The sequence below is a fragment of the Lithobates pipiens genome, unplaced genomic scaffold (genome assembly GCF_037356315.1).
Source record: "Lithobates pipiens isolate NorthernLeopardFrog02 unplaced genomic scaffold, aLitPip1_a1.2 Scaffold_18, whole genome shotgun sequence".
In the NCBI taxonomy this organism is placed as follows: Eukaryota; Metazoa; Chordata; class Amphibia; order Anura; family Ranidae; genus Lithobates; species Lithobates pipiens.
The window spans coordinates 80,464,370-80,481,472 of NW_027507758.1; the positions used below are offsets into that span (position 1 = coordinate 80,464,370).

Sequence of the window (17,103 nt, forward strand, 5' to 3'; positions counted from 1 at the left end):
AAAGTAGTGAACGTACAGCATGTGAAACAGTGTACATTTGCTGTCCCCTCAAAATAACTCACACAGCACAAACATTAATATCCAAACCACTGGCAACAAAAGTGAGTACACCCCTAAGTGAAAATGTCCAAACTGGGTCCAATTGAACATTTTCCCTCCCTGGTGTCATGTTACTCGTTAGCGTTACAAGGTCTCAGGTTTGAATTGGGAGCAGGTGTGTTAAATTTGTTGTTACCGCTCTCACTCTCTCATACTGGTCACCAAGTTCAACATGGCACTTTATGGCAAAAAACTGAGGATCTGAAAAAAAAAATTAAAAAAAAAAAAAAAATGAATTGTTGCTCTACATAAAGATGGCCTAGGCCAGTGATGGCGAACCTTGGCACCCCAGATGTTTTGGAACTACATTTCCCATGATGCTCATGCACTCTGCAGTGTAGCTGAGCATCATGGGAAATGTAGTTCCAAAACATCTGGGGTGCCAAGGTTCGCCATCACTGGCCTAGGCTATAAGAAGATTGCCAAGATCCTGGAACTGAGCTGCAGCACGACGGCCAAGACCATACAGCAGTTTAACAGGACAGGTTCCACTCAGAACAGGCCTCGCCATGGTCGACCAAAGAAGTCGAGTGCATGTGCTCAGCATCATATCCAGGAGGTTGTCTTTGGGAAATAGACGTACGAGTACTGCAAGCATTGCTGAAGGGGGGGCCCTGTCAGTGCTCAGACCATCAAATTGGTCTGCATGGATGTCGTCCCAGAAGGAAGCCTCTTCTAAAGATGCACAAGAAAGCCTGCAAACAGTTTGCGGAAGACAAGCAGATCAAGTACATGGATTATTGGAACTGTGTCCTGTGGTCCGATGACACCAAAATTAACTTATTTGGTTCAGATGGTGTCAAGCGTGTGTGGCGGCAACAAGGTGAGGAGTACAAAGACAAGTGTGTCTTGCCTACAGTCTAGCATTGCGGTGTGAGAGTCATGATCTGGGGCTGCATGAGTGTTGCCGACACTGTGAGCTACAGTTGATTGAGGGAACCATGAATGCCAACATGTACTGTGACATACTGAAGCAGAGCATGATCCGCTCCCTTCGGAGACTGGGTCGCAGGGCAGTATTCCAACATAACGACTCCAAACACAACTTCAAGATGACCACTGCTTGGCTTAAGAAGCTGAGGGAAAGGTGATTGACTGGCCAAGCATTTCTCCAGACCTAAACCCTATTGAGCATCCTCAAATGGAAGGTGGAGGGAGCACAAGGTCTCCAACCTCCACCAGCTCCGTGATGTCGTCATGGAGAAGTGGAAGAGGACTCAGGTGGCAACCTATGAAGCTCTGGTGAACTCCATGCCCAAGTGGGTGAAGGCAGTGCTGGAAAATAATGGTGGCCACACAAAATATTGACACTTTGGACCCACATCTACACATTTATTGTCTCTCGTACTTTAGATAGGACGACTTAACCCCACCCTAGCTGCCAGCAGATTAGGCCTCATGCTGAAAACCAAAAACGAAAATGATTTTTCGCTGTGCCAGGCTAGTGCAACATAGAAGAAACAGACACTTACTATTGGCAACAAGAATACCACTTCAATTTAGACACTATCAGGAGGCCACAAGAGTATACACAGGCTGGACTTTGCCTGTATATAGAGATAAATTGTTGATGATCAATATAGCTTCTCAGAAACACAATACGTTAAAGCTTCAGAGCAGAGTAAAATAAATAAAAAATAAAATAAATATGGAGATCTTAATCATGGTATTCTTTTTATCCACAAAGTAAGGTTTTCTTATAGCAGGTTTCTATGGATTACAGAACCTACTTCTCTTTCTTACTCCAGTTCTGCTAAGGTAATAAACGAAGCACATTCAATGCCCCAAATCAACAATTAGAACCTTCACTTTCAAAAAAATGACTTCAGTAATTGGAAATATATAGTTGGTTTTTCTATGGTTTATGTCAAGTTCAACACGGCTACTCTTGAAGCGGCTGACGGTGGACTAGGTTTGTTGTGTAAACACGCACGTCCTACCCATCCCCATTGCTTAATCTAAATGAGTTACATCAAGAACACAAAATCCAGTTTGGAAAAAATCTCCACAAGGATTAAGCGTTGCGCCGTGGGGAATGCCAGAGAAAGCCTGAAGGATGCCAGGACATTGCCACAGAAGTGCTATAAATATCTATGACTGAATGCTCTCTATAAATACCATCACCTACACACAGATCTGCTTCAAAAACACACATGTGAAGCTTCAAAGACATTCTTCACGGAGGCTGAGCTCTGACAGTAAGCCTGAAAGAGAAATAGATGAGAAACTGCAAAAACTTGCAGACATCAACCAGACAAGACAGAGGTGGAGGGTAGGCATGGGCATGGTAGATCAATAACTACCAACTTGAGCTGCCAGAAAAAACTCAGCTCATTGTTTAAAATCCAGGACGTGTGGCATGTAAAAGGTCCAAGAGCAAATTCTGGGGATCCCTAAATCACATTAAAGTGTATCAACAGGATTCTATTCTGCACCGTACTAGTCTCCAGAGTACAGGGCAGCTACAGCACTGCATTGTCTGGCACGTGTCGCCCCCGGTTTGGGAAAGAGGGGCAGTAAATTTCAGGCTGCCACTACACAATGAAAAGCCTAATTTTGCCCCAACAGCAGCAAGGTCATGGCAGTAGAGCTATAACCCCAGAATCAACATACAGTACAGAAAATGATTTGATCTCCTACAGATTTTGTTTGTTTGCCCACCTGCAAAAAAATAAGGAGCTATGATTTTTATCATACGTGTATTTTAAATGATAGAGACAGAATATTAACCAAAAATACAGAAAAAAAAATACATGATTCAAATGTTAATCGAGTGGAGGTTCAGTGAATAAAAAAGTATTTGAGCCCCAAGAAAAACATGACTTAGTACTTGGTGGAGAAACCCTTGTTAGCAAGCACAGCGGTAAGACGTTTCTTGTAATTGGTTACCAGGTTTGCACATATCTCAGGAGGGATTTTGGTCCACTTTACATATCTTCTTTAACCATTTCATGCACAGAAGAATTTACCCCCTTCCTGACCAGGCCATTTTTTGTGATACGGCACTGCGTCGCTTTAACTGACAATTGTGAGGTCCTGCGACACCGTACCCAAACAAAATAGATGTCCTTTTCCCCCCACAAATAGAACTTTTTGGTGCTATTTGATCACCTCTGCGGTTTAAATTTTTTGCGCTGTAAACAAAAAAGCAGACAATTTTGAAAACAAAAAAATTTTGGGGCCGGGGGGGGGGGGGGGGGGGGGGTGTGTGTGAATGACGACGACTGACTAGGGGAGGAGACCAATCGGTGTTCCTACTTATTAGGCGCACACAATCTGTCTCTACTCCCCTGAAAGAACCGGGATTTGTGTTTTTACACACACACACGGTGGTCATGCCCATCGGCTCCGGGGACATGCTGCGGGCGTGCGCACCTGTTAAAGTGTCTTAAAGAGCTGCCATGCAGCTGCTCAGGGGAGCCAACCTGACACACCTGCGGCGGCTGGTCAGGAAGTGGTTAAATCCTTACAGTTTCTTAGTGGTCGCTTGGCAATTCGAAGTTTCAGCTCCCTCAATACATTTTCTATAGGATTAAGGTCTGGAGACTGGCTAGGCAACTCCATGACCTTAATGTGCTTCTTCTTAAGCCACTGCTTTGTTGCCTTGGCGGTATGTTTTGGGTCATGGTCATGCTGGAAGACCCATCTTCAGTGTTCTGGCTGAAGGATGATGGTTCTCAGGCAATAGATGGCCCTTCAATGCACCAAAATCGGCATGTACCTTTAGCAGAGAAACAGCACCAAATAATATTTCCACCTGCATGCTTGACTTTACTGATGGTATTCTTAGGATCTTAGCATTTTTCTACCTCCAAACACGGCGAGTCAAGCTAATGCCAAAGAGCTCAATTTTGGTCTCACCTGACCACAGCACTAACTCCCAATCCTTTGCTGAATCATTTAGGATGTTCATTGGCAGACTTCAGACATACATGTGCCTTCTTGAGGACAGGGACCTTGTGGGCACTGCAGGATTTCAATCTATGTCGGTGTATTGTGTAACCAATGGTTTGTTTAATGAATGCATTCCCAACTGCCTTAAGATCATTCACAAGCTCCTCCCATGTAGTTTTGTGGCTGATCCTTTTCCCATGACCATCCTTTCTCCATGGAGGCAAAATCCGCATGAAGCTCCAGACTGAGGGCATTTGATGGTTATTTTGTATTTCTTCCATTTGTGAATAACGCCAACAGTTGTCTCCTTCTCACCAAGCTTTTTGCTCATGGTCTTATAGCCCATTCCAGCATTGTTCAGGTCCAGAGTTGTGTCCCCGATGTCCTTTGACAGCTCTTCGGTCTTGCCCATGATGTTTGAATGGAAGAAAGATTCTGTGGACAGATGTCTTTTATACACAACGCGTTGTCGTTAGATTAGTCCTATCAATTTAAGGAGGTGCTCCTGTGTACCACATGAGCACATACTGTAGTCAGTCTGGAGGAGCCAGAAATGTTGGTTGGTAGGGGATCAAATACTTATTTTGCTCACTGAACTGCAACTCAATTTCTAACATTTCTATCATTATGATAATTTATTATTTGTAAAGTGGGCAAATTTAGAAAATCTGCAGGGGACCAAATATTTATTTTCCCCACTGTATGGTTAACTTTCAAAAAATATCTAAAACCAACAGTCGCTTCCAGACTCCTGAGATCTAGTCACCCTGTATGCATGAACAAAACTCTCCAAAATGATTATACTTCCTCTTCCCAGGCCGAAATCAGGAATGGGGTTTACACCAAGTGCTGTGTACATCTGATGGCAAAGACTGACCAAAAAAAAAGCCTGAATGCTGAAAAGTTGTGCCCAAAAAAAGAAAATCACGACGACTATGGTCTAGTCACTAGTATTGCCTGCGATCCTAAGGCATCTGATCTTTTACCCTTTATGAACTAAACTCTGGTTAAAAAAAAAAAAAAAATGCAAGCATGTATAACTCACAAATAAATCTTCTATTGCTCTTAGCCTCCTCCAAATCTCATATTTTCCTTTTTTTTCTTGGCTACGTTTGTTCTCCATGGTCCCAGTGTAAGAAAGAATGTAGCCACCCACCCTTGCTCATTCGGAGAAAAGACTTTGGGGGTATGTAGTGTGCCTAGACCAGTGCACGTGACCACAATTTCCACTGCTTGGGGACCAAATCCATTTGGACATTGCAAGGAGACCAAAAAAAAAAAAAAAAAAAAAAAAAAAAAAAAAAAAAAAACTAGGCCATTAGGTAATGAATATGTATGGATTATCTTTGGAGAATAAGGATATTGTTTAGTGTCATTTTATTATGCCCTGTTCTGCACTGCGTCTGTGTTGAGATGGCTATCTTTGATAAATGCAGAGTTTTGCTTTCTCAGAGCAGCTGGCCCTTTGTTTGCATTTAGCTTTAGGCCTTATTCACACCTGAGCATTTTGTAGCTTGAAGCCTGAAGCTACAAAACGCTGGAGGGGGAAAAAAAATCAATCATTCTCTATGGAGATAAACCAGAAGCTCCAAAGCGCCTGAAGCGCAAACAAGTTCTGCAACTTTTATTTTTGGTTAGATTTGGGCGTTTTCTGCTTTTGACATTGGTGACCTTTTGACCTGTACAAAATTGTGGTAAAATCGCGTGACTTTCTGCCTGAAAACGCTCTGCTCAGGTGTGAATGGGTCCTTAGAGTGAAGAATCTCCCAGTCAAAACCTGAATGGGGTCAGTGATACAGCACCGTGCACCAAGTGGTCACATACATGACAGATTCCCAGCACCATCAGGCCTCACCCTGAGTACTGGCTTGCTTTCGAAAGTCAGCTTAGAACTAGTCTTCAATACCACCCGTTGGCCAATCTGGGAACTGGCGAAAATTCTTTAAGGAATCCAAAAAAAAAAAAAAAAAAACTGGCAGTCACAGGCAGCAATGCCTTAGATCAGTGGTTCTCAACCTGGGGGTTGGGACCTCCTCGGGGGTCGAATGATGGATTGCCAGGGGTCACCGAATCCTGGGCTGTTCCAGAAGTCCGCACCGCTCTCCCAGCCTTTTTGCGGCTGCCCAGCAAGGCTGTCCATGAAGCCTGTGGCTGCCCAGCTGGGCTGTTCCTGAGCTGGCGGCCACCCACTCAGCCTCTTCGCAGCCACCCATTCAGTGCACGGCATGGATGGGGGGCAGAGACTAGAGGTCAGCTGACTGGTGAGGAATGTGCAGTGGGAGGGACTGGAGAAGATCCTATCTCCTGATTTCAGCATAGGTGTCACTGCTATGAGACACCACCAAGTCAGACACAGTGAGTAACACTACCTGTGATTATAGTAGCCATTAAAAGTCCCCACTACATTTTTCAGATCAGCAGATGACCTTGATCAAGAGCACCTAAGTTGGCTGATCAGAACTCCCCCCAGCACTGCCACTCATATCCCCCCCAACCAAGGAGCAAGAGAAGGAATAAAAATAGAGAATACATGTAAGGGAAAGGAAAAGAGGGGGAGAAAAAGAAAAAAAGGAGAGGAAAAAATAAGATAAAGAACAAGAGAGATGGCTAAAGAGAGGGTTTGGGGGGGGGGGGGGGACCAAGAAATGAGGATATGAAATAGATAAAAGGGAAAGAAAGGAGAACAAAGAGAAATAGTGGTACATCCTAAAATGTACCATAAGGGGTTTTAATACTATATGAGTGGAAGGGACTCAGGGAGCCCTAAATGTCAGTGGTTTAGGGGCGCAAATTACTTGTCTTGCCTTAAGTACTGACAACCCATGCTATGAAAATTTTACTATTAGGGGTCCCCACAACTTGAAAAATGTTATCAAGGGGGCACAGCACTAGGAGGGTTAATTACCACTGCCTCTCTCACTTCAAATATGATGCGCAATTTACATTTCTCAATAAATCCTTTTAGAGTTCTGGTCCACATTAAGGACTCTCACACCGTAACACCTTGAGTGCACACTTCTGCGTTCCAAATCGACTGAGTGTACAATCTGCTACGGCGGTAAACAGATTCCTATCAACATCCCAAAAGCAGGTTACACACGCAGTGAGTTTGCCTGCACCAGACTGTGATACCATCGATTTGGTTACAGTGATTCTGTAAAAAGAAGTGCATGCACTCCTTTTGGTGCGATTTGATGAATGGACCGAAGATGGCATCACACAGGAATTGAAGAGTTATACAGAGCACGACCCTGTGAGCTTCTGGTGTCAGTTATGAAAACAGCAAAATTTTGGGTGCCAGGAGACCATCTATCAACACCTAAGTTTTAAGCACAGAGGTTGACCACCGCTTTTTCACGCACGGGTATATCTCCGGACCTCCCAATTAGGTAGGCAAAAAGGGTCTGGCTTTTTTTTATTAGTAGAGAGAAAAGCAGGGGCTAAAATTTCCAGCCATTTCTTTATCATGCAACATAAAACCTACCTCCTGATTCAGTCTTTAATGTAGAATACATGGACCAAAAGTTTTATGGCTGTCTGTATGTGGTCACTAGACTTCAAACAAACTGAAATTGCAGCAAAAGGAGGCATCTAGGAGCTCACTGGATTTCTGGCAGGACGAACAGGTATTTTTCTGTACTTGCAGGAATTTTAAAAGACAAAATGCAGGAAATGTGCATGCTCTGCAGAAATATACGTTTTTTCCCATTTGAGTCAGTGTTTTAACTTGAGTTGAACAGTGTTTGAAGCCATAGCATAAGCTCCCTACCTTCTCTGTATCTCCAGCTCTTCTTGCGAGGGGCCATTCTGCACTTGCTGCGGTATGTGGGAATTCTGACGAGACAACGTTGGACCTAAAAAAAAAAAAAAAAAAAAAAAGATAACAGCAAGGGTAAAATTGGGCAACATCCAAGAATGATTCACAACTCGCAAATATTAAATCCTAAAAAAGTACACGTGACAAGGTTAAGGAGAGAACATACAATGAAGCTGAAAATCAGACAGGTGGATTCAGCCTAAACAGTTACAGGGCAACACTACCCACTCATGATGCCTGGACAGAAGTTTTGGGAAGAGAAAAAAAAATAAAGAATCAGGAGGTAGAGGAACCAAGCTGCAGGCTAATTCAACAAAAATGCAGAAAAGTTATTTCTTTCCACCCACTGACAGATTAAGTGAACATTTATTATCTAGATACGATTGCATCTGAAAGTTTGTGGGATGTATTAGGCAGCAAGTAAACACGTTGCCCCTGAAGTTGGTGTTAAAAGCAGAAAAAATAGGCATCACCATTTGTTGTATATGGGGCTGCATAGTCAGGTCAGTCAGGTTGCCCATTCTGACTCGTGTCCACACCAAAAAGCTCCTACAAGGGGCAGATAACCATCAGAACTGGACCAAACATCAATGGAAGAAGGTGGCCTGGTTTGATGAATCAGGTTTCCTTTTACATCATGTGGATGGCCAGCTGCGGTGTGCATCGCTTATCTGGGGAAGAGATGGCACCAGGATGTATTATAGGAGGAAGGCAAGACAGCAGAGGCAGTGTGATACTTTAGGCAACGTTTTTCTGGGAAATCTTGGGTCCTGCCATTCATCTGGAGGTTACTTTGACACGTACTACCTACCTAAACATTGTTGCTTACCAACTACATCTCATCAAGGAAACTGTAAACCCTGACTGTAGTGGCCTCTTTCAGCAGGATAATGCGGCCTGCCACACTGTAAAAATGGTTCAAGAATAGTTTGAGGAAGACTACAACGAGTTTGGGGTGTTAACTTCTTTTCTAAATTCTCCAGATCGCAATCTAAATCAAGCATCTGTGGGATGTGCTAGAAAAACAAATCCGATCCATGGAGGCCCCACCTCTAAACTCACAGGACTTAACCAGTTCCCAACCGGCATACGCCGATGTACATCGGCAGAATGGCACGGGCAGGCATATTGGCGTACAGGTATGTCCATTTTTATATGCAGGCAAAATGGTCCGGGGCTGAAAGTGGTTAAGTTATCTGCTGATTGCTTGGGGTCAGATGTTTAGTGGTGCAAATACTTTGACAGGTCAGGGCTGTTTTGTCAGCAAAAGGGGGGCCTACTCAATATTAGGTGGGTGGTGATAAAGTTAAAGCTGATGGTGTATATGTCTGTTGGAAATTTTCACCTCCACCTGTTCCAGGGAGGACTCAAAATTTTGAATGCTCCCTTCACCCCCACAAATAGAAAATGTAAAATTTTCGAAGCAGGTTTTAACCATTTGTCTTACCAGGTGTCTTCCAAACTGTATTTAAAATCCCTATCTACCAGCCGTTTATAAATGGTGCTGGTAGACAAGTGGTAAAAAATGAATAAAAAATAAATAAAAAATAAAGTGAATTTTGCCCCCTTCCCCTCCATAGATGCATATGAACTCAGTCCTACTGTTTTTCTATATCCACTACTGTCCTGACCAAGCCTGGGCATTAAAGGCCCTATAGACTGCAACAGGGCTATATTCTGAAGCTAGAAACAATAGGAGATGGACCCCATATAGGCTAGTGCAGTGATGGTGAACCTTGACACCCCAGATGTTTTGGAACTACATTTCCCATGATGCTCATGCACTCTTCAGTGTAGATGAGCATCATGGGAAATGTAGTTCCAAAACATCTGGGGTGCCAAGGTTCGCCATCACTGGGCTAGGGGCTGTAATGCGCAGGCACAGCCAAGACCGTGAAAGCTTGTGGCACTGAATGTAAACAAACAGAAAAAACATGGTAAGAATCTAAAAAGCATCTGTGGAGGGGGGTGGGTGGGTTAGTATGCATCTGAGAAAGGTTTAAAGTGCAATTATGCCTTAATGGGTAATGATGTGGTCTCAAGAACATTCAGAGAAAAATTTGTTGCATTAGGAATCTGCACACAAATTTACAGTGCGGGGATCCTGCCATTCATCCTCCCTTTCCTTCAACCGCCATAACCTAACTTTCATAAACAGCTTTAAATCTTGACCAACACTGGTCTGTCTGCCTACTTATCTTCATAGAGTTCTATGGACTATACGGTTATAATAATAATAATAATAATAATAAAAGGAAAGGTTTTAATTTAAAAAATTAATTAGCATGTTAAATGGGGTGGCTAGAAGGAACCACAGAAGACAAATATAAGCACATTCAATTTCAAATTAAAAAAAAAAAAAAAACTTTGGCCTCCCTTCCCTTTCAGATCACACAGGTATGTCCCCCTCAGTGGGTGAACCTTATGCCTGTGCTCACTCATATTTCAACACCCTTAGAATCAGATTATTCTCCCCAGCTTGGATGCTGGTGGACAAAGCAATAAGACACTTCTCTTTGGAAAAAAGGAGAATTTCTAAATATATGTTACAAAATTCAAAACAAAAAGGCACTTCCAAAACTTAGCTCACCATTAATCGGAAGTTCAGTGAAGCTAAAAAAAAAAATATTTTGCTTCCAAATTTCAGGCTGGTTCATGGCAATTACTTTCTATTTCAACATCTTATCAAAAACACATTTTCTTAAACTACAATCCATTACCCAAAAAGGAACTGATCACTTCTGATCAAAAACATCAACATACATGGTCAAATCTGAGCAAAAAAAAAAAAAGGTGACAGTGGAGATCATATGGTCTTATTGTAATGTGTGCCATCAATTAGTTACACATTTGTTACAATTCGATACAGACCAGCACCTTAAGCCCCATCACATTGGGGATATTATGATCATATTGGAGTGTGGTTGCCCAGGTTTTAGGTGCCACATGGTTTATATAACCCATTTAGATGCAGTGGAGTTCAACATGAACTTGTCCCCACACAGCTATTATCTTTTTGTATCACTTTCCTGTCCCTTTTAGATTGCAAGTTCTCCTGAGCAAGGCCCTCCTAACCCTCGTCTTGAATTGTATTGTAACTGTGCTGTCATCATTTATATGGTAAAGTGTTCTGCAAAACTATTGGTGCTATATAAATCCTGAAATATAAATACTCACAAGCAAATATTCGTGCGTTATCCCTTTTGTGACAACACAAATACTTCCACATGCCATCCTGGGGTGGCCGCGGGGCCGTCTCGCGGCTGGCCTCGGACTGCAGGAACAGGACCATTCTTCCAGTTGCGCTTTCCTAAAACGCTCAAGACTGGAGCATGATGCCGGCTGTGCTAGGTAAGCCGGCGACTTCTCCGGTGCTTCTTCTTGCTGTTTACGCTATGTTGAGACTGAAGTGAGATTGCGGTCTGCACTTTCCCCGAATCTCATGAATTATTGATGCTTCTATATCCATAAGACTTCTATCTCTCTGCCGTCTAAGAGAGGCTAATGTAAATATTGGCCTTACCGAACAGGAAGGCATTTCAGCATATTACCAAGCATTACACGGAGTTGGCAATTATTGATTCATTAACCTCCAGCTCAGAGGGACGGCAGTGTCCTTCAGACAGATCCATTAAAGGGAGAGCGCATAACGGTACAGTCAGCAGAGGCCTAGGTCCGAACAGTGACGGGATGGGGAAAAATAGAATTTGCTAACATCCATTTAAGCAAAGCAAAATCGATAACATAAGTTCTTAAAATAAGAAGCATTTATGCGCTGGAATAAAAGAGTTGTCTATGTGGACTTAACAAAGGAAATGAGAGAAATGCATTTAAATGGCTGTGCATGTGCATAAAGAGACATTAAAGTCCAACTCCAACCAAAGCTGAGTGGGGAAAGTTTACAACTCTGAAAGGTTTCCCTACTGCGTGCTTCTCCTAAGGTAGGGGTTTTATTTTGCTTGCAGCATGATCAAGACAAGAAATGAGGGGAAACGGACAAATCTTAACCCTTCCCGCTTACTCTACATAGATGTGGCTTCACAGCAGTGGGTCTTTATCCATGGGGTTGTTATATGTGTACCTATGTATGCTAAAAGCACACTCCTAGAAAAGAGATCTGGCTCTAATTCTAAAAATCAGGATCTAGGACTCCGTTAAATTGATTGTTGTGACAGCCTCTCAAAGTGTATAGAACAATAAAAAGAAAAAAAAAAAAAAAAATGAATAGTTTAAGGTTTGATCTAGGTCAATGCCAGGGTTAGTGTTCGGGTCAAGGTAAAGGTCAAAAGGTCAGGGTTAGTATTTTTTGGGATTTTTTTTTAACCACTTGCCTACTGAGCATTTTTACCCCCTTCCTGCCCAGGCCAATTTTCAGCGCTGTCACACTTTTAATGACAATTGCGCAGTCCTGCAACACCAACGTACCCATATATTCTTTTGGTGGTATTTAGTCATTGAAAAAACACCAAAAATTTGAGAACTTTTTTTTTCCCTCCCGTTTTAGCAAACAGGTAATTTTCATCCTTCACTGATGTGCGCTGACTAGGCCGCACTGATGGGCACTGTCAGTGTAGATGTCCCTTTAACAGAAGCCGGTTATCGGCTCTTCTCACGCTGACAGCGTGAGGAATGAGTGCTGATAACCAGATTCTGGTTACATCTGTAATTAGCCGTCCCTGGACACAGCTGATCACTGGTGAAGGGCCACTGTGATAGGCCCTTTAACCCAATCTGAGATTGGCCAAGTCCGAAGGACTCGTGATCACAGGGCGCAGGGGAAGCACAATCACAGGAGGACATCCTTCCGGCAAAGTAAGCCCATGCTATAGCCATTATTCAGCTATAGCGCAGACCCGAAGTGGTTAAATTAGTATTAATGTCAGTGTGTCTTAGCGAGTATATTATTTATATATATATATATATATATATATATATATATATATATATATATATATATATATATATATATATAAATAAAAAAGAATAATAATGTACACATATGTAGCATTGCTGGCATTGGGAGAAGCGGGAGAATTTTGGGGTTTTTTTTGGTGGCAAATTATGGTACACAGCTTAAAGAGGAGGTCCAGCCTGGGTAAAAAAAAAAAATTACGTGTCGGCAGCTTCAAATACTGCAGATGCTGACTTTTAATATTAGGGCACTTATCTGTGTCCAGGGAGCCCACAATGTCAGCACCCCAGCCGATCTTCAGATAGACTTGCTTTAATTTAATAAAATGTTTTTTTTTTGTTTTTGTTTTTTACTATTTTGGGGCAGTTTTCCTTTGATAATAGAAAAAAGTCAGGCGATATGCCTCATTTACCACCAAAAGGAAACCCAAGTTCCCTGAAAAAAACAAGGTATAATACACTTACATAGACAAAGTAGTTGCGATATGTACAGTTTTATTAATACACGTCAAAGTTGCAAAATTGTGCTCAAGCGTTAACATTTGTTTTACCCTGCATCACCAAGGGGTTAAAGTAACTAAAAGCAAAATGTCTTTTTAGTTTTGGACAAAGTGGTGATGGATTAGAACACCTATTAGGTTATTGCGGTCTTTGTACCCATTAGGGAGTTAAATCCTCTCCATTTGTCCCGTTCACCATTATCATCATTAGGCGTCTTTTTCTAAACTTACAAACCCCAGCAGACAATTCTGAAGGGAGGGCCATACTGTCCCTAGATTCCGCTAAGGCGTTCGATATCGTGGAGTGGCCCTATCTCTGGGAAATCTTAGCTCACTTTGGCCTGGGTGACCAGTTTATTAACTGGGTGAAGATTCTCCATTTGGCCCCAGAGCGAGAACCTGCATTAATAATACTTTCCCAACAATTTTCACTACATAGGGGCACTCAACAGGGGTGCCCACTGTTTGCCCGTGCGGTGGAACCACTTGCCATACTAATCCGCAGTTCATCTGGTATTGTGGGATTTCGCAGAGGTCCTTCAGAGAAAAAGATTTCTCTTTACGCTGACGCCCTGCTTTACCTAGGAGACATGACAACCTCTTTTCAGGCACTAATGGCGCTTATAACCGGTTTGGCAAATTCTCAGGGTTCTCCATAAATTGGTCTAAATCCATCCTGATGCCCATAGATTGGACATTGGAGGGATTGATCAATGGGACATGGCATTGGAATCGACCCCTATGGTTTTCATGCTGGCCTCCCATAGATTATCGCAACGGTTTATTCTGCATAGAACCTGAACGCCAACTAAACGATATACATGGGGTCTGAGGGACTCACCCCTATGTCCAAAATGTAAAACACAACAAGGCGATTTCATTCACATGCTGTGGCGATGTCCAAAACTCAACCGGTATTGGACTGAGGTCGCACAGAATATTTCCCGGTTCGCACATGTACTGATGCCCTCCACCCCTCTGGTATGTCTATTGGGAACGATTGAGGAGATGAACCAGAGGCCACGTATGGGTCACTCGAACAGTCAAATAAAAAGTTGCAATTCCAGTGAAATAAAATCACACCAGTGTGTGATGGCGATCGCAAATGCGCAGAGCGTGTGAGCGTAACGTCTCGACAATCATTTCGTCATAAGTGACATCAGAGTTACCCCTGATGATGTCAAGTATGACAAAACAATTTGTTTTTATGCAGCAGTGCATTTCCCCTCGATAAAGCACTTTTTGCAGAATTTTTGCACTATTGGAGTTTTTCCTTTTTTTTCTTTTATAGTCATTTGCACTTTTGACCATGGATTGGAGTGGAATATCGCCCAGTATCATCTGGAGGTGAGAGCACATTGGATGATCGTTCCAGGCTTCAATCGTGTCTCCAAACGGATCACAGAACCACCAGCTATATAGCCGGCAACACAGATCGAAGAATTTTTTATTTTTTTTTAACAAGCCAGTCGCACACAAGTAAATTGTAGATTGACTTGTGTGCAATCAGCCTGCCCATACATGGATCGAAAATTCCATCTTCGATTGATGTTTGGCCAGAGTAACTATTGTTCACGTTAAAAACAATTAGCTGAAGTAACTGAAAGTGTAAACATGAATTTGCTTTAGTAAACCAGCCACATTCTATTCTTCAAACAGAGAGACCCTGTTTGGTAGTGAGGCAAGAGGATCAGCAAAGCACAACCACTATGCAACACTACTAAGCAGGAGACAATGCCAGCATGTGTTATGAACAACGATGGCTGCCTTGTACATATTGCAACATCTATCCAATGCCCCTAGAACTGTGCACATGGCTAAGTAAAAATATTCTGTAACAATCAAATAATCGTTAGTATTAAGGTGCCCGATGTGCACAAAGGAGAGAATTTCCACACCAACACCACCCTGCACTGTTGGTACAAGACAGGACAGATCCATGTAATCACACTGTACAGAAAATTGTAACCCAGCCAGCTACATGCTGCTGCAGAAATTTCAATTCATCGGACCAGACAATAGGCTCAAAAGACTAAGCTACAACACTAGAATAAGATACTTACGTTTAAGAAAAGTGACATTTATTTTTAATGAGATTAGAAAAAAAAAAAAAAAAAAAGATTTTGATGAAATAGAAAAGGATGTCGGAGGCAATGGTTCACTTTGGCATGCATGCATCTCCCTAAATAGATATTGTAGAATACAAAACTTCCAAAAGAAATGTGGATACTGCTGGTATATGGACATTAAATATGTATAAAAACATTGTTTTTTCCCCCATAAAAGGGGAAGTTTTAAAATCTGCCTGAAAATCACCAAGTGGGGTTACAGCGTCAATCTCCTGTCTTCCATAATGCTGTCTGCCCCAGTGTATGTACCATTCTATAGCTTATTTTATAGCACTGCCCATGTGACTGGCCACCTCTCAATCTGACAGCTACAGCAGAAGGGGCCGAGAAACCCCCTCGGTGAAGTGAGCGCCGAGCAGCGATCTAAAATTTTTTTTTTTAAATAAGGCACATACACTGGGGCACAAAGCATTATAGAAGACAGGAGATTGCCCAAAAATTACAGTTATTTCAGAGGACGGGGGAGAGCAGAGGGGTGAGCTGTGGATGACGAAGGCACGTAAACTGACCAGTGTCAGGGCACAGCAGCCAGGGGCGTAACTATAGGGGGTGCAGCAGTCGCGACCGCAACCGGGCCCTGTGATGCAGGGGGCCCATGCAGCCCCCTCTACATATGGTCAGCAGCAGCATAGGCAGCTAGGGGTACCAGTGCAGCATGCACACGGTTGGCTGGAGGTGGAGGGTGACTAGCAGAGCTCCATGCTCGACTATCGCACTGGCTGCTCTTTAGTTGTGCATTCCCCGTGTGACCTGTGTCCTCGGCCAGCTCCTCAGCGTACCCCTCTCCTGCTCCATGCATTGCTGCTCAGTCCGATGTCTGTTCTCCCCAGCCAGAGTTTCTTTCTGGGAGATATGCTGATCGCCCATCCAGCACACTGGATGGAGCCCAGGCCAACATGGATGAGTGCGCGGCCTACAGCTTGGTCATGGTGAGTGAGAGGACCCCATCCCCCACACCCCATTACATACCCCCCTCCATCTCCCCCTGGGGACAGGGACCCCTTCTCACCTGGGGGCAGTAACTTCATCTGCCCTGGAGAAAAGGACCTCATCTCTAGTGGGGACGGGGACCCCATCCTGCCTAGGGACAGTCCCCCAATGGGGCACCTAAAAATGAAAAAAAACTACTGATACCAGTGGTGGAACTACAGGGCTCACAAAGGTCATACCTGTGACCACGCCCTGGAGTTCTACCGCTGGACTCAGAGGGAAGGGCCCTGGCTGGGGTTCAGGGGGGGCCTTCATGGTTTCTTGCATCGGGGCCCTGAAGGTTCTAGTTACGCCACTGACAGCAGCCATGATAAACCGCCATCAGTTTACAGGGGGAGGGCAGAACCATGCAGGAACAGCCAGATATTTCAGGAGAAAAAAAGGGCCAAATGGCACAGGACAAGCACTGTGCTGTTATTCATGCTTTAAAGGAACAAGATTTTTTTAGTAGACTAATTTCCTGATCTTAGCTGGACAGGAACCCAACCTAGTCTTCAGCGGCTATAGCAGAAGGTCCATTGTGCAGTGTGTTCACAGAGGTCATTGCCTATTCCAACATAAAGAACCACCACCAAAAGCTGGTGGTTCATCATTGGATACAAGCACAACCTCGCCCTCTGGAAGAATGAATAACTGATATCAATAACATCCATCCTCTTAAAGCGGGAGTAAACCCGCTGACTTTTTTTTTTCTGACCTGCAAGGGAAAAGTCATAATGAGCTAGTATGCACTGACATCTGGCCCGATCCACGCAGAGGGAGC

The 17,103-nt window shown here is 43.3% G+C and overlaps 1 protein-coding gene across 3 annotated transcripts in view; it reads right to left on the reverse strand.

The window, feature by feature from the left end:
* ENAH (ENAH actin regulator) overlaps positions 1-17,103 on the reverse strand; it is a 136,196-nt gene that overhangs the window by 25,142 nt on the left and 93,951 nt on the right. For all 3 annotated transcript variants that reach the window (XM_077485832.1, XM_077485834.1, XM_077485836.1), the window contains exon 4: positions 7,763-7,847. In XM_077485832.1, the coding sequence (XP_077341958.1) occupies positions 7,763-7,847 (85 nt within the window). The remainder of the gene's footprint in view (positions 1-7,762; positions 7,848-17,103) is intronic.